We start from the raw sequence: 20,133 nt of genomic DNA, 5'->3' as shown, positions 1-20,133 counted from the left end.
AATATGTAATTAAATATACATCACAAATGTGTTTTGAAGATCTCATAAATACGTTTCAGTTGATATGTCCTAAATATTACTCTTGGCAAAGTACCTTTAACCAACGTGTGTTTGTCAGTAGGTGATGATCGTGCCAGAACACGTAACTTGGGCCAGAGCTTATCAATCCGTTCTTGTTCAATCTAAACATAAAGATTTATTATTATAAATTATTATTTATTTATTATTTTTCAATTATAAACATATATATATATATATATGTGTGATCTTTAGATCAAATGGATAAAGGCAACATCAATTAAAACAAACAAATAAAATAATGACAAACTGAGGTTCTATGAAAGACTTGGCTACATTTTTCATAAGTTTATGCCTCAGGTAATGCTGCTGAATATTGCAATATTTGCAATTTGTCTTCAAGTGGGGTATTGTGTCTTAACACCTTAGTAGAGAGGGATCCACCAGTGTCTGGCAGCAGGTATTATAAGTCTGTAATACATGAGTGCAAAGGAACATGCATTTTAAAATCATATTTACACGTAAGAGTACCTTGTATTTTACATTATGTTCTCCTTTACATATAGCCCTATCTGTTCGTATATGGGTTCTCACTTTCTCACCCAATCAGATTAATTCATGTGTTCTCTAAGGGCCTGTAACGTGTGCCTGAGAAGAGTGCTGAAAGACCATATCATTTTTAATAAACTCTCCAACACCTCTTCCTGCGAGTAGAAGAGTATATTCCGGGGATTTTGTAAAGGTTAGTACCAGCAAATAATCTTGCCTGCCACATCACAGTACAGCATGTACACAAATGTATGTTACAGTATTGTTAATATATGGCTTCTAAAACCAGAAATCACTGGTAATAACATACCTCCCCCTTCTCATTGCGTATTCTTCGATTAAATTCCTTCCCTTCAATGCAGAGAAAGTCCTCTCCTGGGTGTAAAATGCCACACTTAATGGCAATGGCACGTGCTGTATTAATGTTATCTCCCGTGACCATACGAACCGTGATGCCAGCTCGCTGGCACTTTCTTATGGCTTCAGGTACCTGCACATTATAATAATAAAAAAGATAAAACAAAAAACAGACATCCTTAAAAAAACAGTTATGCTTATCAGAAGATAGTATGCGAAAAGGGAATATACACATACAAACTGCACTCATGCCTGTGCTGTTCGCAAAACATGTGCTGTTTGGAACACTGTCTCTAATGTTGTCATTCATACTGTCGGGAAGAGCTAAGGTGTGCCTGAAAAGTCAATTTAAAAGATCACAGATCTTTGGTCAAGCTATCGCCTTTGAGATAACTGTCAGAAAACATGGAGTTTAATAATCATTGAGGAGACAGAAAAAAATCCACAGACCCTGACTAATGACAATTAAAGGACTTCCTGTCAAACAGTCATGTCAGTGAGGTGTTTCTTCAGCGTTTACATCGCTGTATACCGTACCGTATTTAAAGATTTAAAAATATTTTCGATTGAAGTAAATAACTTTTTGCCAAAAATTACTCTAGCAACAACTCTTTCCTACAAAGATCAATAATTTGGTAATCCAGTACCACCTGAAGCCATGAGGACTAGGGAAGGAAACCAAGTGGGGTGAGGGACTGTCCCTCCAAAAGAATACATATGTCAAAATGATTCAAGTATATTCAAACATAATTTTGTGCACAAACTGAAATGATAAAAATGTCAATGTCCTAATAACTAGGTGACCATACATTTATTTAATAAAATGAAATGTGGCCTGTTCTAAATAGCGGAATAAATATTCTCCCTTCACTTTAATTTTTTGGGGAGCATATGAAAGTTTAGTGCGTATCGTGCCGTCACAGGGTTGCTAAAACATTGCAGTTGCTATGTTACATGGAAATTCATATACGGTATGTCGCAAACACACTGTACCTCTGGTCTAACTGGATCTTCAATACCAACTACAGCAATGCAGGTCAGATCGGTCACAATTTCATTCTCATTGTCCCAGTCGGGTTCAGGGTTATTGCTGAAATCCCGGTAACCGATACAGATTGTCCTCAGCCCCTCACAGGCCATGGGCTCAATAACTTTCTTTACCATCTCATCCCGGTCTCTAGGCTTGAAGATACGTGGTTCTCCTGCACCATTCAATATTTTAGAACACCTAAAAGAATGAGAAGAATATTATTAAATCATCTTAAAATTCGTGCTACTGCTTATACATATTTCAGAATGATTAAATTCAGCTATAGAAAACAGTTTGTGCTTGCTTTTTTCCAACAAGCACAGTACCTTGATTTAAAAATGCTTTACATCAGAAAAACTGAGGTCTCCTTCCAAGGCAGCTAGAATGAAGCAGCCTTCGATGAAGAACCATTTGATTAGCATGGATAAATATCAAATCCCAGGATATGTGCTACCTATTTAAAATGGAAAAACATAGCACAAGCTTATTAAGTATATTAAACTGCAAAATATACGATATGGGAGGACTGGGAAGTCATTTTAAAATTTGGTAAAAAGGTACTCTCTAGGACTTGACTCCAGTTGCTCACATGCTAACAGTAGCGAGACAACTCACAGATTCAGTAATCTATGACTTATTTGCGATGGCACGCAACTTTAAATGTTGCCAGTTATGTGTGAGGACATGCAAGTTCAATCTGCCATGCTTGCCTGAATCAAACTATCCTCCTCGCAATACACATTTACAAGAAAAGCAATAAATAAAATAAACTATACCTCAGTGGTTAATATTATAAAAATCTCCCTTTTGGGAGGCACAAACCTCAAGTTATGCCTCTCCTTCACTCCCACCCTGGTCCTGGTGCAATGAACGATGTTAAAATGCAAGTTGTGCCTATGACGGACATTACCCCCACAGCTATTTTCCAATCCATTGCCAGCGACAAGTGTTTCTCTGGCAGGTCTATGGTTTCTTTAAATGAGCTGAAAATGGAGGACTGAAGGCTTTGTGAATCATAGCTGGATGGGCCCTTAGAAGGTGAGTGAATCATTTTTTTTCTTTCTTTAATTTTAATTACAAGCGACAACATAAAGCGTGCTTGGATGGACCCCCTTCCAGGGTTACTTATGATTTTTTTTTTTTAAATAACACCCTCCAGCACACATGACAGGTACAGGAGACACAGTTGGCTTTAGTGAATTTTTGCCAATTCATCCTTTAGTAAAAAGATGTCAATGTAATATGCATTATACAGGACAAGCTCAGGCCTTGTAGCCAGAGAAGACTGTCATTCTTAGCCCTTCATAATGAATAGTGAAATAATGAAACAGAAACCATAACTTTGCTGTTAACTCTCCTTTTACTGACGGAACCTGATGAGTCAAATACATTTGACACAATTGCTGGTAATACATGAAGTTGGACTTACTTTTTTAGCATAATCTCAGAGGCACCTTTACTAAACATTCGGTAACTGCCATCTTCAAGTTTAATCACTGTGCTCATTGACTTTCTGACAGAGTTAAAGGTGTAGACTTTATAAAGTTTCTCCTCTGGGATCTGATTCCTTATTGTCTGGTAATCCCTTTTCAGGTCCAAGACAAATCCCAATAAACCACATTCTGTTTTGTTCCCAACTTGTCGTGGAAGGCCTCCTTCTTTTTCTGGAGGCTAGGAGAAAAAGGAGACCAGCTAACAAAAGAGTAAATATACATTTTATGGAGTACATTATTAAAGAAAATTTTCAGATTTTATTAACTCATTGTTTGTGGTAAAATTGCAGACCAACATATTGCATTATTTAAAAGTGTTTTTCTTTATCTATCTGTGATAATGGTCATTTCTGAAATTGATATATATTGTTTGAAAATCTGCCCCCTTTTCTGGTGTATCTGTTTTAATCATCTACCTGTCATCAGCTAGGATTCTATACACCCTTACATTATGTGTGAGTCTAGGATTGTGTTTAGGGCTCTGCCATCTGTCCGCCATCTAAATTTTCTAATTTCAAATATTTAATAATGTTAATGGCAGATTGGTAAGGTCACTCTTTTGTAACTAGCTTTGGCACATTAAATATTCAATTTCCTCAGCCCAACAAGGGTTTTACAGCAAGTCACCCCACCAAAACCGAAACACAAACAACCCCAAAGGAAGAGCTGGTAGATATTATGGGATGTACTCAATTTGGAGAACTAGAGGCAGGTAGTAATAGTTGATAGAAGCCTATAAAAGACCTTTAGAATTTGGAGTTAGTCTAAAGTAACTGACAAGACTATATCCAATGACTATCCAGTTTCATTAACAGTAAGAAAAACCTCATGGTTTACTTTCAAGATGTTCAATCATCATATGTGTTGTTTCAGAAGACAAGGTTGTGGAGTCTTTTACATTGGTATACCAACTCTAATTAGTACAATTTACAGATGGCTGATTGAGTTGCATGCAGTCTTTTTAGGAAGGAGCTGGTTAACATTCAGCCTCACAAAGTATCGACTCTTGTATTTCTTCATTTTTTAATTATTCATTGAAGAAGCTTTCACTTCAATAAGCCATGAATTATACAGGGCTGACCAGTGCTAAAGACAGGATGCAAAGGGCAGTAACATGACCCTTTTCTCCACTTATTTCATACATAATTTTTTTGTAAAATTCAGTTTTGTTTAACCATCTAGTTCTGTCTATGGTTGTGAAGGATAGAGCTGTTTTTTGTACCCCTTGTAACAATGGCTGCTTTAAAATTTTTGCATTGTTTTTGTTTAGCTGTAATTATTATCTTCTCTCTCATTTGCTGTACTCACACACATTATATTCTATATGGGCAAAAGTATTGGGACACCAAACCATTACATACATGGACATTAATATGTAGTCCCCCCCCCAGAAGCTATAACAGCTTCCACTGTTCTGGGAAGGCTTTCCACAAGATTCTGGAGTCTTCCTGTGGACATTTTTGCGCAATTCATTCAGTAGAGCATTTGTGAGGTCAGGCACTGACATTGGAGGAGAAGGCCCGCATCGCAGTTCCAGTTCATCCCAAAAGGTATTTGATGGGGTTGAGGTCAGGGCTCTGTGCGGACCAGTCAAGTTCTTCAAAACCAAACTCATTTAACCATGTCTTTATGGTCCTTGCATTGTGCGCTGTTCCTACAAAGTTGGAAGCATAGCATTGTCCAAAATATCTTGGTATGCTGAAGCATTAAGATTTGCCTTCACTGGAAGTAAACTAAGCCCAACCCCTGAAAAACAGCCCCATTTCATTATCCCTCCTCCACCAAAAAATAAAAAATTGGCACAATGCAGTCTGGAAGGTAATGTTCAGACTTTACCTGCTTTTAATAAACACTTCCAAATTCCAATAATACCACTTACAATTGACAGTGGAATATCTAGTAGGGATGAAATTTCACAAACAATTATTGCAAAGGTGGCATCCTATAACAGTACCACGCCTGAATTCACTGAGCTCTTCAGAACGACCTATTTTTTTCACAAATGCTTGTAAATGCAAACCGCAAACCGCATGCTTGATTTTATACACCTTTTGCAAAGGGTCTGATTGAAACACCTGAATTCAATAATAAAGAGGTGTGTCCCAATACTTTTGCCAAAATAGTGTATAATTTTTCTCTGTATATAATGTATATAACTCATTCCATCCTAGGAAGATATAGTGTGAATTTTAGGAAACAAGTTTTTTTTATATTTTTGGACTTCATGGTGGTGACATCACTGGAGAATTATTTTTACATGTTATCAATTTTTTTTTCTTATTATTTATCAATTTTCATAATCACACTGTGATTAGTAAGCTGGGCTCCATTGACCTGCATGGTTCAGAGCAGTACTTGTATTTCGCCTGCAAGGGGAACTCAGAGTTCTCAGGAGGGTCTGCACAGACTCTCTTGGGAACTTGTTTATTTTTTGGTGGGTACCGCTATTGTGCGAGGCAGCATCTCTCTCTATAGCACTTGTGTTTGTACTGGGATGGGTTTTCAGTATCAATGAATGACATTGAGGCATTTTGGCAACACAACTGAGCTTAGGAGGTGATCGTTAATTTAGTACGAAAAAAGTATTTAAAAATGTGAAAAAAATTCGAAAAAAAATGTTATCACAGTTTTATTTAACAGTGCAGATGAAACGAAATAAATATATAATTATATTTAGGTATTTGTCCTGATTTTGGGAACATCACATATGCCATAGTATGTTATGTTTTTCATGTAGCAGAGTTAAAATTGAAACATCAATTTTATGTATTTTTTTTTTGCATTTAGAGTTGAGGGGTTTAGAGGGAGTGCAGAGCCACAGATTTAGGATAGAACATTTTCCCTGGAGTGACCTGAGGCTTTTAGACACCCTTCTTACTAATACCTCATTTATATATATGTGACATATGCAGGGCCATGAGCCCTATTGTAAAAAATGTCATGGGGCTCCCCAACTTCAACAGCTAGTCTGTGCCATCATTGTCCCCAAACAACTTGTCTGTGCCTTCTTTGTCCCTTGCCCCCCCAACATCCAACATGTAAAAACACAAATTACACACTTAGTCATCCTCACTAACACACACTCCATCTCACCCCACTTACACATACACGCTCACAAACACCTACACATGCATGCTCACACACACGTACAATAACACATCCACATCAGTGTGGTCCAAGTCGGAAGGACCCTTTGTAAACTATTTTGAATTGGTACTAAAAAACAGGAACAAAGGGTGGCAGGGGTCACACCGGGCTCCCTAGAAGCACGGGCCCGCTACAATCCTGCAGTTACACCGGTGGATGTATGCAAACGTTCATCTTTTTGTACTATTTTCACACTCCCAAAAATGTCATGTGACCATCCAAAGAAACTTCTGTTGAATTGTGACTGATCTACATATGAGCTGCCAGCATGTTAGGACCCCTATTCTTTAACACTATGCTGCAGGATCCATTCAGCAATCCCTTCTCATAGGCGGGGATCAGATAGTTCATTTCTACGAATCCTTCTCTCTTTCATCATCGGTCCCATGCATGTGAACACACAGGTAAGCAAATAATGGATTATTCTTATTCTTATTAGTCACTCATATGTATTGTCTATACATATATGATTCTCACACGTTATAAACTATATACCAATAATAGTCTTAGAGGTAATCACATGAACAGAATACCTTGAAGAATTTCTATCCCAAGGAACTCTATGGCATTTCTTACCAAGACTTTGGAGGTGTATGCACTGTTGATACCAATAGCTTGCACCAGAACATCTAATGTTTTAGCAGAAAGTGTGTCAGGGTCTGGGATTTCCTTATAGTGGGCATCTCCCACAAAGGCTTGCACCACAGTCATACGATTGGTGGTCAGTGTGCCAGTCTTGTCAGAGCATATCGCGGTTGCATTCCCCATCGTTTCACAGGCATCTAAGTGCCTTACAAGGTTGTTATCCTTCATCATTTTCTGAAAGAATAGATAAGACACAATTTATTTTTCATTTAATTTTGATCTTTTGCATACACCAGCAGTCCTCTTGCCAACCAAACTGATTTACACAATTTTAGACGATAAAAATGCCAGGGTTAAAATAATAACAATGTTTTAATGATCAATCTTGCAAACAAAAAAAGGTGGAAGTTAAAACTTGTAAGTTTTGCATTAACAGGACATTCCAGGCATTATATACACTTTAGTGCACATGATGGCTGTGTGGTCCCTTTAAACTTTCATGATGTTGCTTTAGCAAACTCTTGGAGAGAAAATGTAACAGTTGTGTAAGTGATAGGCGCTACTTGAACACAAATACATATACAGTATATATATATATATATATTATATATATATATATATATAATCAATAAAGGCTGCTCAACAAAATCACATAACAACTTTGCTGTGTTTTCAGAAAATTTGTCCTGTTAAAGGTTTATTCCCCAGGTCGATATATTAGAGCAAAAGAAATGTTACTGATCAAATGTACACACTAATATTTAGTAGAGTTAACTTGTAATTGATCCAATGACACACAAATACTTACTTTTACAGAGTAAGCCAGAGAGATTGTGACAGCCAGAGGAAGTCCTTCAGGTACAGCTACCACCAACACCGTTACACCGATGATAAAAAACTTAACAAAGTACTGAATGTAGACGGGCGTGCATTCTGGCATCCACTGCTTTTTTTGCACCACAAATGTATCAATAGCGAAATAAAGAACCAAGATGATGACAGTGATTGCAGACATAACCAAACCTGGAGAACAACAAATGTATAAGTGCCACAGAACACATTTTACATTATTGTCAGTACAATGAGAGTGGAAGAAATTTATATTACACTGTGTCATGATTTACTCAACAAAAATAAAACCAAAATAGAGAAGCCATGTGTGAAAAACTAAGTACAGCTTATGATTCAACAGTTTGTAGAACCACCTTTAGCAGCAATAACTTGAAGCAATCGCTTTCTGTATCGGTCTCTCATCGTTGTGGAGGATGCTTGGCCCACTTTTCTTTACATTGTTGTTTCAGTTTATTGAGGTTTGCGGGCATTTGTTTATGCACAGCTCTCTAGAGGTCCCACCACAGTATTTCATTTGGGTTCAGGTCTGGACTTTGACTGGGGCCATTGCAACACCTTGATTCTTTTCTTTTTCAGCCATTTTGTTGTAGATTTACTGGTGTTTAGGATCATTGTCCTATTGCATGACCCAATTTCGGCCAAGCTTTAGCTTTTGGGCAGATAGACTCACATTTGACTCTAGAATACTTTAGTATACAGAGGATTTCTCTTGACAAAACCAGCCCAAAGCATCACCCACTACCACCGTGCTTGACAGTTGGTATGAGGTGTTTGCGCTGATATGCCGTGTTTGGTTTTCACCAAACGTGGTGCTATACATTATTGGCAGACATCTCCACTTTGGTCTCATCTGTTCAAAGGACATTGATCCAGAGTTCTTGTGGTTTGTTCAAATGCAACTTAAGCGTGCTGCTGTGTTCTTTTTAGAGAGTTCCATAGTGGTGATCAAAGTCACACCACATGTGCAGCCAATTTCTGAATGTATATCACAGTGCAGATTGCATTGCATTTCTTTGCTGTAGTAATAGATTTACTGTTGGTGCACCATAATGGTCTACAAGACAGACATTTTAAGATGGAGGACCTCTGCACAGACAAATCTGAAGCATTATAGCATTCCTTACTCCTAAAAGGTTCAATGTATAAGCACTATATTAACAATATTGGCCACGGTCATATAAACTGTATTAACCTTTTTCCTGATTTTCTTCTGCAGGTTCTCAGTAAATTTGAAGGTAAAAATCGTACCCATTATTAACAATGTTTGTCATGCTGCGACCTTAGAGTTGTTTGTGGGCTACAATACCATCAGCCTCCGCCAGCCAGTAAAGACTGTTATATTCCAACATTGTTATTATTGTTCAGGTCAGCAGGTTCTTTTTAGTAACATTAGGAGATGTACATAATCCAATTTACCTGCTTTCCCAATTTGCACTGCTAGCTTGGTCAGTTTGCCCTGCAGTACAGATTTTTCTTTCTTGTGGGGATTAGATTTCTTTTTGTCCTTGTCCTCTCCATCACCTCCTTCAGCACTTTTCAATGGCTGCATTTCCATTGCGGCTGCTCCATCCTGCTGTTTGGCTGTCAAAGCAAAATAAAATCATTAATTTACCCATTTGAACTTCAGGAATGTGACCTTTATACAGATTATTCTGACCACAAATGTTGGTTTATATGATTTTAAAATACTGTGCATGTAGCTAGTATGATTAAAGCTTTTAACATAGCTTTAAGCATTAAGGGATTGTTGGTTTTTTTATTGTTATAGGAACATTTTTTCTATAACATTCCAAGTCGTTCCCTTGTATTCTGTTCGCAACTTATTCCCTCGTGTGGAAAAAAAAATGGGTCAGACAAACATAAATAGGATTCTGCCCACACATCCTTGGAAACTAGAATAATTTAATTTCAGGAATGGGGAATGAAAAAAATAATGAATGTCAGAGTAATTTTATAAGATTGCCATCATCTTCATTGAAGAACAAACAAAAACAGGAAAGTAGGCTGCAGGAATTGTTTGAACAATACAGTATCTACTTGTCAACACTCAGAATGCAACCATGAGAATATCAAGATACTGCAGCATTTGTCCATAATTACCACCTAAAATGAACCACACAAGTAGGTCTATTTACTAAAGTTATAGTTTACAGGAGAGCTGTGGTTTAACTCTTTCACTTCAATTTGCAATATGAAGGTCCAGCTCCAGAAACCTTCTGTTGCAAGAAGAGCCTGGCTGTAAAGCCCTGTATGAACTAAGCTTTAAAAATTGCTTTGTAAGACTAGGCCTTTACTTTTGCAAAACAATTGTTTAATCTCATCTAGTGTTAAAGCATTCATTGTTTACTAATGCTAATACCATGATAACAAATCAGAATAACATTACTTAGAACTACAAATTGTCAGAAACTTGGTGTCAAATGCTGTAAGCCATGGTGAGATCTACTCTGAGGACACATCTAAACCACCCTTTCACTTCTAAAATTCATTTCTAAATGGTCAGAAATTCAGCATTGTTTAAGTTTATTTAAAAAAAAAACCTAGGAATATACATATGCTTTTTGTTCCTGCCTTAGAAGCAGTGTATATTAAAATCAAACCTCCAAAACCAAATTGAAGGCAATATGTGTATGACCTCTGACCACATTCTCAAAGTATTTTCCTCCATTTGTGGACATTTACAATCTTCATAACAGGCAAAATATTTAACGTCTAACCAGGAGGAAAAAGTAACCCACATATTTTTTTCTAGTTTATGTTGCCAATGTTCAGAAAGCAAAAACTTTGAATATTTATTTCCCAGTACTTCATCAATACCACAAGCATTCTCAGTTTTGTTAGAAATTATGTATAGTAATGAAGACAAATAATCATCCACTCATTACTTAAATAAACTTGCTTGTTTGTAGACTATTCTTGAACCTTAGTATCAGCTCTAAAATAAAATACATAAGCTTTATAGATATTGAGCTAGACTCAATGTCGGATATATATCCATCAGAAATAATTGAATAGCAATCCTCCAACAGACTGCAATGGAAACATGTAAGCTATAAGAATGTGATATACTGTATCCCAGTTTCTGAATCTGGACCAATATATGTTTTTCATTTCTTTTTTATAGTACAATCTACCATAGGATTTGTATTGAATTACTTGTAGTAGATCAGACTATGCCATGAAATCCAGCATATTGTATTTTTTTTCTTAAAAAAAAAATAATAAAGTGCATTATACCATAGTGTAATGTTTGGGCAAAATAAATGCGAGATTTATGTTACTTTTTTCATAAGGTCCTTCTTCTACCATAATGCATATCTTCATAGTTACATAAATCATGTATTAAATGATGTGTTCTCAAACAGGAATTAACTCTCTCTATATTAATACCGGTAGTTGTTTCCTTGTAAAGATCTAAAAATGTAACAGTTGCCGGATAGTATCTGCCACATGGACTGTCATTAATTTTGTTGAAAAGCTGGCATATGTTTTTTATGTTTTTAAGCTTCCCTTGTTTGTTTTTAAGCAAGTCCTGTTGCAAGGTTTTTCTGCTAGCACTTAAATAACTATTCATGTAACTTGTGAAAATGAAATGCTGCAGGTACCTGAATGTTGGACTGTTACAAAGCAAATCTGTAGACTGCCACCCTGAACATTTTTGCCCCTACTATGGACCACACTTAGCAAATCAATACTAAATGCAAGGTGTTGCACACAAGTTTCTTAAAAGGTCATGAGCTTATGCTGTGCTTTATTATAGCCCACTTTGTAACTGTTGCTAATATAAATGCACAATTTGAGCCCTATCATCCTTAGGAGGCCGCAGCAATGGCTCTAAGACTCTGGCATTCTCACCTGTCCCACGAAGTGGCAATCTAAGCGGGTCCCGCGACGTGTGGCAATTATCCTCCTTCACAGACACCGTGCGTCTGGAATTTACATCACTTCTCGTCAAGCAATGTCATTGGGGAAGGATGATTGCAGCACGTCACCAGACCCGATCATATCGTCTCTCAGGACATACAGGCAAGAAGTGGATCTTCAAAAGTTTGGGGTCACTTAGAAATGTTCTTGTTTATGAATGAAAAGCAAACTTTGTCCATTAAAATAACATCAAATGGATCAGAAATGTTAATGTTGTAAATGACTATTGTAGCAGGAAACCTTTTTTAATGGAATGTCTTCATACGGGTACAGAGGCCCTTTATCACTCCCATCACTCCTGTGTTCCAATGGCACGTTGTGTCAGCTGATCCAATTTAGAAATCGAACTGATCATTAAAAAACTGTTTTGCAATTATGTTAGCACAGCTAGAAATCTATATATACTATAGTTAAAAAGTTGTACTTCACTGCTATTGGGAGATATGGTTTACCTTTATTCTGGATGATCTCCACATTCCCATCTTGCATTTTACCTACATGATGAAAGAGTTTGACCGACAACAAAAAAACAGAACGTAAACCATCAGAACATACAGGGAACAGCACACATGAATCAAATAACAAAGTAGACAAGGAATATAATGTGTAACAAATTCAGCTGGAGATGTACATTGTAAAGGAATTCTCTTTAAAAAGTTCTGTATGTTATGTAGCATACTGTTTACAATGCATATACATGTCTGTCTTTGTTACACATATTGAACAAGTGAAAACGTTACAGATTTTACACTTAATTTAAAAAAAAAAGCAAAAACAAACACCACCGGTACCATACAAAAAAAGATATTATATCACACAAATCAGTGAAAATATATCTTCTTATATAAAAATCTAAATTAGAAAAAAATGTTATGGACAAACCTACTTTTGAAGCAGACTACAGATGATCGACTTTAAAGAAAGTGTTATAATGATGATATATATGACTTATATCAATACTGTCACTTTACCACAGTAAATATTACATATATCTATCAAAAGTTAGTTTACAAACAACTTTACAAATATGTTTGCATTTTCTAACATATATTTGAATATTGCAACACAGTAGAAAAAAATATTTCAAGAATAACATTAGGGGAAGCATTTTTTCCCAGTTGGTAAAATGAAGACCGAAGGAAACCCGGTACAGAATGTATTTATAAATCAGTTTGATGAAGAGGAAATTACTCCCTATTACATTTTTCCCTGCTTTTTCATTATATATATATATATATATATATATATATATATATATATATATATATATATATATATATATATATATATACAGTGATACTGACATTATACTTTGAAATGTTGTCAAGGTATAAATATATAGTTCCTGGTATATGTCATGGCCAAGTAACATCCCAAAATGTACTCAGCAACAACTCCCATGCATAGGTTTGTTTGGGGGCTAAAATTTGGTAGGTGCTCATTTTTTTTTGTAGATTTTGACAAACGGTCACTTTGCGCCTATGCACTATTTCGGACATCTTTGAAACTAGCCAATTCAATTAACCTATCAAACCATATATTTTTTTAAACTAAACACCCCCGGGTATTTCAAATGCTAGTATTTTAACTCTTTCAATTCCAGATTCCAATTTTAGGACTTTGTTTTAAATTTTTTGGATAGATTTTCTTTGAACTGGATGGTTTCCCTTATGAAGTTATGGTGACATCACTGGGGTCTTTTTATTTTTATTACATTTTAAGGTACGCAAGCCTCATATCACCAAGTACAATGCCAAGTGTCAGATCAAGTGGTATAAAGCATGCCGCCACTGGACTCCAGAGAAGTGGAAACGTGTTCAGTGGAGTAACAAATCATGCTTCTCTGTTTGGAAGTCTGATAGGCGAGTCTGGGTTTGGCGGATGCCAGGAGAACGTTACCTCCCTGACTGCATTGTGCCAACTGTAATGTTTGTTGGAGAAGGGTATGGGGATGTTTTTTTCAGGAGTTGGGCTAGGCCCCTTAATTCCAGTGGGAATGACTGTGCCCCAGAGCACAAAGCAAGGTCCATGAAGACATGGTTTGATGTGGAAGAACTTGACTGGCCTGCACAGAGCCCCGAACTACAACCCCATTGTACACCTTTGGGATGAACTGGAACAGAAATTGCTGTCGTCCAACACCAGTTCCTGACCTTACAAATGCTCTACTGGATGAATGGGCAAACAAAATCTTGTAAAAAGCCTTCCTAATGGAAGCTGTTATAGCTGCAAATGGGGGACCAACTATATATTAAGGTCTATGTATTTAGAATGCAATCTCATAAAAGTCCCTGTTGGTGTAATTGTCAGTACTTGTAGTGTATGTCTTGATTAAAGGGAGATTCACAAGAACTGTACATACATTTGACAATAGATCAATGTAACTGATGGGAAAAATGTTTTTCCCTCGAATAGCACTGGTAATATCATGTTTATAGATTGACTTGTCTGATTTCTTCAGTTGCCAGAGTAATGCTGTTATAAAACATCAGACATATTTAAAACAAGGTGCCTCCAGTTTGTTTTTGTAAGCATTTTCTACCAATTCAGTAACTTAATAGGTGATAAATATAGCTTACATTGCATGTAAGCCATAGCTTCAGCACTGAAAATTAGTTTTAAGATTTAGTCTTATGTTACCCCTAGCATTAAGTCAGTATGGATTTTGGTAGCTGTACATTGAGTTATTGATTTATTTTCAAGAGAGCACATATTAAATAATAAAATAAGCAGTTACTTTTATATATTAGTTATAAAACATATTCACATATATATTTACATTCTTTAAACAGGTATCAAATGTATAGATATGTAATCTCAACTCAACATTTCTTTGAGAAATACTTTATTCTAATTAAGATAAACAATCTCTGTCTTATTTTATATACTAAGTTTAACAAGCTGAATTGTTAATGTATACTATCAGACTTAATTACCCTAAGTTATACTGAAATGCCCACTTTTGTTATTATTCAGATAGAAATGAATAAGGAATAATAATACGTTCTGTCGGTAGAGGGCATTTTGCTGAACTGTAAAAGCCTGTGTAATGCAGCATTCAGTTTACCATTACAATTGTCAGATCTTATTTATCCTGCCTATCTTTATCCCCAAAGGCCAGTGACTTGCCAGAGTTTTAAGATGTACAGTATTTTAGGGGGTGGGGTAGATTCATAAGAAGTCTTTGAGAATGGATCATCTGCCTGTCTTAATCATGACAGCAGCCAATCCATGAAACTTTAAGAGGCTGCTAAATCTGCCTCAGTACTTAAAATTATTAATATTAAAGATATGACAGTGCCTCCTTAAGGTTATGTTAACACCTGATTTGTTTGTTGGCTTGACAGACAGAACATACACTAGATGTAGTTTACAGAGATAAACACCTATCTCTACATGGATGACGTGAACGTCTTCTGTGCAGATCCCCAGTCAGTCTCGGCACTAACCCAGATGTGTGAGGAATTTGGCAAAGCTTCAGGCGTAAACTCACTGCCATTCACCACTGTGAACTGTGGGGTTTGGTTTGGCAGAGATGGAGAGGATTGCATTCTACACTGACCCTCCCGTTCCTAAAACAAAGAGAAGGTGTTCCCACCACACATTTCATCATTATAAACGCTGGCCTTCGACAGGGGTAAACACTGTTTTTTTTTTCCTGGGTATTATCTGTTCTGTATGGAGTTTTTCCAGGAACTCACACATAGGGTGACATTGAAGAAGCATGGCGTCTAATGTGTTTTGTTAAGGATGCTTTGTGGTTTGCTAGGAACTGCCTACTGTTCTGGGTAGGGAACAGATCACTTTCTGAGACTGTTGCAGGTTGATCCTCAGCTTGCTTAAAAACTACTTAATTATTGACAGCCTCAAAGAGGAAGACTAACCTCCACAACACCTCCTGCTATTATGCTACATCGTTCTTGCGTCTTTGAAACTTTGTTTTTGCTGCTCTCTTTACTGATACTTATTTATAATATGTTAAATAGACTAGATATGAGTGAACTTACTAGAAGTACTATTAATGTTTTCAGTTTTACTATTAAGGGTCTTCATTTTTATAAAACTAGGCATCAAAATGTAATCAAGTACATAACTTACCTATAATTTTCCAACCTAAACAATTAAACTTCACCCTTATATATGTACGCTTAAAAGAAATAGAGTAATAATATGAGGAATATTTTTTTCCAAAATGGGTGCTTAATACATGTGACAGCAGTGCATTGTGGGAAAAGCTACATTTGGTTAACATACCATTCACTAAGCTGGCATTTGCATTATCAATGGCATTTGCCCCTGTGGCACCATCTGTAGCTGCTGGAGCGTGAGAGGATGGATGGGTGGAGGCGACTGTGCGACATTTGAAAAACAAAACAGAATATGAAAATAACAAAAAAGACAGGCATGCACCTAAATAAATTTATAATATGAGGTAAATAGACATATGAATCTATGACAGAATTTATGATAAACCTTTGAAAATGAAGAAAGATAACTGCCTTTTTTTGCAAAAATAAAAACCCTGCCTGGTATAGTTCACATTCAATGCTGTCATTTTAAATTCTTATATATCTTATAACATATCTCTTATGTTAAAGTTTTATCGGTGTTGTGATCAATTTCTGTTGTACCAGCTATATTACATGTCAGGGCATGACCTGATTTCAAATTTTGTGAAATCCAGAAGCATAGCTGCCTGCCGAAAAGCGAAAATAGTGATTTGTGTCATCAATCAGGGGGTCATCTGTGTAAAAAAACGTATTTGTAAACAGAATGAACATTTTATGGAACTGCCTGTCCTAGGTGGCAAATGTCACTGACCAGGCCTCTATTGATCTGGGAAACCATGTATATGTTAACAAGTTGGGAAATATGCAGAAAAGTGTTACTGCTGAAAAATCTACTGAGAATGGTCAATTTCACTCAAACTGCAAGAATTGTTTTCTTCTATCAACTTTAATGTCTCTTGCTCCACACCAATTCTCAAGATTCTAGCACATAAAACAAAATGATCTAACCCTAAAGTATTATGTCTTACGCTACCTGGGAGCTTGGGTCCATCCTCCTTTTTCACACCTGTATGATGATGGTTAAAACAAAATAAAAATAAGGTGTTAACAATGGAAAGATGTTTAATGAAAAATATGCATTTCTGGTGCAGTGACGTGGTTGAACGGCTGCAGGAATACACACATATTGTCCTTTGGATGGAACTTATATGATCAAATGACTTGGGAGGAAACAATTATAGGTTGTTACTCATATGCCTCTGCACGTGTGTTATGGACTGATCTTAAGTAAAATGATATCACCTTACATAAATTGGGAAGCAACAGGAATTCTTTGAAAAATTTTAAAAAAAAACTTATGTGGGTGAAGCCATCCACAGATATTGGAAAAGTCTATGCAATTATAACTAACTTATCTTAGAAAGCTTCTCAGAGCCCGGCTGAAAAAGTCACTTACCTTTCTTATCCTTCTTTTCATCGTCGGCTTCACTTGCCCCTAATAAGGTGAAAATTATTCCGGTTTGAGAGTTTACTCCAACAGCAGTGACTACCATTCTCCCAGACCCTTCCATTACATGGGTACCTAAAGAGAAATGCAAGGGGAAAAACACATAAGCCGCTGGGTCACCTCAGATACATTATTGGCAGCCGTGTGGAACTTCAGCAACTGTGGACTACTAATCCCATGAACCACCTACTTATGGTTTGAGAATGCTTGGAGTTGTAGTCCACAGTTTTTAGGGTGGCAGAGACTACATCAAATATTATTGTCATAATATATATATACTAATATTATAATTTACTCGTATAATATTGTTTAATTACAATCCAACACAAAAAACAAAAAACATTTATATATATCAAATACCAATAAAAGCTTTATTTTTAGGTTACATAAATCATTAATAAATAGCTTGATTTTGTTTGGCTGCATTTGAGGTTTCATTATTGGTTCCTCATACCATGTAAAAAAAAAAGGTTATTCAAAGATTTTGAGGCTGGATGAGTTGCTCTGTGAGGTTTGTAGAAAGCTACAACTGGATCGTTCCTGCTTGGGAGGGATATAGAAGTACGAGTTATGTGTTTGTCTCCAGGCAGGGGATGACCTGATTTCAAAGCCTGACTCAAAACGTGAAAAGTTGGCAGCGCAATTCACCACTGCAGAAAAACTGGCCCATTATAGCAACACCGTAATGCTTAAAGTGGGTAACTGTCGCACAACAGCTTTTATCATTATTTGGTTACAACTAATTACAGCTTGTGCGTCTTGCCATTAGTGTAATTGCTTGGTAATATTTAGCATAAAAAATAAACTTATGGGAGATAAAGTCATGGAAGCTTCAGTATGTGACAGAGTCAATATTATCTGACCATCCTTTCCCGAAGGTCTTCCTTTCTCCTACTTTTCTTTTTGGCTACTTTTAGAGGCCGCATGAACCATCAACAATCAGCACCTTAACAAGCGATAGGGGAGGAATACTCATGCAGATCTTCATTTCATCTCATGAAATTAGACCTCACTCTCAATGTTATATGGGTGGGTTTTTAATATATCCACCACATAGGTATACCTAGTGGAGACAACTGTAAAATTTTGGGAGGGGAGCACAGTACACAGGCATTGAGGGGGTTTAATGACTCTTCATGCATTTGCACAGGAAAAAACAAAATATGCCTATTATTATAGGCATTAACGTGCTACAGCATCTCTTTAAAATAATAGTAAAAGTTCCCTTTTAGACACAGTCTACTTCAGTTATATCTCTATAACCAATGAAAGCACTTACATAATATATTTATCATAGTATTAAAAGAAAATCACAGAAATTACAATTCTTTACCAGACAGAAGCATTGGGTCTTTATCAACAGATTTTCGAACTTGATCGGACTCTCCAGTTAAGGAACTTTCATCAATTTTCAGGTCATTTCCTTGAATAAATATACCATCAGTGGGCAGCAAGTCCCCTGTTGGAAGAAGGAAGTATTATAGGCCTTTGCTCCATACCATAAAAAGATCATTGAACATCCATAATCCCCCACAGCATTCCACAGTAGCCACAAAGTATAAATGAACACCATGATCTACAGACCAGAAAAGAAATACTTGCACAAATACTGCATTTAATGTAAAGGTGCAATTAACAACCTCACACTCAGAGGAATAAAATCATACTTACCACAGCACACAACAGAAATAAAGCAATGGACAAGGAGGCAAGGCACACTTGGGATCCCCTAATGTTTCAGTAACAGGATCATTCCCCTTGAGAAAGATAATTTTGTTATGGAAACATTGAGGATCTCACAGGTGCTGTGCCTTCTTGTCCACAGCCTTATTTTTTGATGGGCAAGCCAGTGCGTACATGGTATTTTCCTCTTAGTATGATGTTTTCAATTGTAGTGTTACATTAAATGCTTACTTTTTTAGCAACATTAAGAAAATGTAAATTACCCCACAGCTGTCAGGGCCCACTTATATTAGATACTGCTATGAATATAGAATTGAATGACTTTTAGTGTAGTGTGTTACAGGGTAGAGGCTCCAACATAGTCATGCTTCAGGAGCCTGAACAGTCTATTCCTAGCTCTGAAGATATTGGCCACCATGCAGAAATATTTATTTAGGTGTCAAGGGTGAGAAAGTACCTTATTACCATAGCAATATCAATCAATATCCTTGGTGATTAGGAAATTCTGGTGGTTGAAAAGTTAACATCACTTTTGAACTTTGCACCGCAATCATTCTTAATACATTATATCAATATTTTGGAAGTGACACGTACCATATTTAATTTGTGCAATGTCCCCAACCACCAACTCAGCCACAGGAATCTGGATGACTTGACTACCTCGAACAACTGAGAATTTTTGTTCTTGTTCAATACGGCTCTGGAGGCCCCTGAACTGCTTCTCCTTGCTCCAGTCATTGAAAGCAGTAACAAGCACAACACAAACAACAGATAAGAGGATGGCAGCCCCTTCGATCCAGCCGGCTTCTGCTTCTCCCTCATCTTCCCCCCCTGCAGCAACACCACCGCAGTCTGAAAAGAACATCAGAAAAGCCAATCATTGTCTTTTACAGTATTGGCTTTTGTAGGGCTACTTGTTCAGAACTCATTACAACCATGACAGATACACTTCATATCCAAGCATCTGTTTGTTACACA

General features: G+C 36.6%; 1 protein-coding gene across 10 annotated transcripts in view; it reads right to left on the bottom strand.

Annotated features, from left to right (window-relative positions):
- Positions 1 to 20,133, bottom strand: part of LOC149281106 (plasma membrane calcium-transporting ATPase 2-like) — a 71,380-nt gene that overhangs the window by 17,138 nt on the left and 34,109 nt on the right. For 2 of the 10 annotated variants that reach the window (XM_089499749.1, XM_089499753.1), the window contains exons 3-14: positions 19,750 to 20,007; positions 18,806 to 18,931; positions 17,422 to 17,547; positions 16,210 to 16,305; positions 12,408 to 12,449; positions 9,448 to 9,612; positions 7,988 to 8,202; positions 7,171 to 7,413; positions 3,384 to 3,625; positions 1,918 to 2,152; positions 878 to 1,057; positions 95 to 182 (exon numbers count right to left, since the gene is read on the bottom strand). In XM_089499749.1, coding sequence (XP_089355875.1) covers positions 95 to 182; positions 878 to 1,057; positions 1,918 to 2,152; positions 3,384 to 3,625; positions 7,171 to 7,413; positions 7,988 to 8,202; positions 9,448 to 9,612; positions 12,408 to 12,449; positions 16,210 to 16,305; positions 17,422 to 17,547; positions 18,806 to 18,931; positions 19,750 to 20,007 — 2,016 coding nt within the window. Of the gene's footprint in view, positions 1 to 94; positions 183 to 877; positions 1,058 to 1,917; positions 2,153 to 3,383; positions 3,626 to 7,170; positions 7,414 to 7,987; positions 8,203 to 9,447; positions 9,613 to 12,407; positions 12,450 to 16,209; positions 16,306 to 16,998; positions 17,032 to 17,421; positions 17,548 to 18,805; positions 18,932 to 19,749; positions 20,008 to 20,133 lie in introns of all 10 variants that reach the window. The other 8 variants (XM_089499751.1, XM_089499752.1, XM_089499755.1 and 5 more) reach the window with 6 other exon arrangements.

This window comes from Sceloporus occidentalis, unplaced genomic scaffold, assembly GCF_023333645.1.
Source record: "Sceloporus occidentalis isolate IW3139 unplaced genomic scaffold, rSceOcc1.0.p SCAF_139, whole genome shotgun sequence".
Lineage (NCBI taxonomy): Eukaryota > Metazoa > Chordata > Lepidosauria > Squamata > Phrynosomatidae > Sceloporus > Sceloporus occidentalis.
This window is presented reverse-complemented; position numbering and strand designations above follow the sequence as displayed.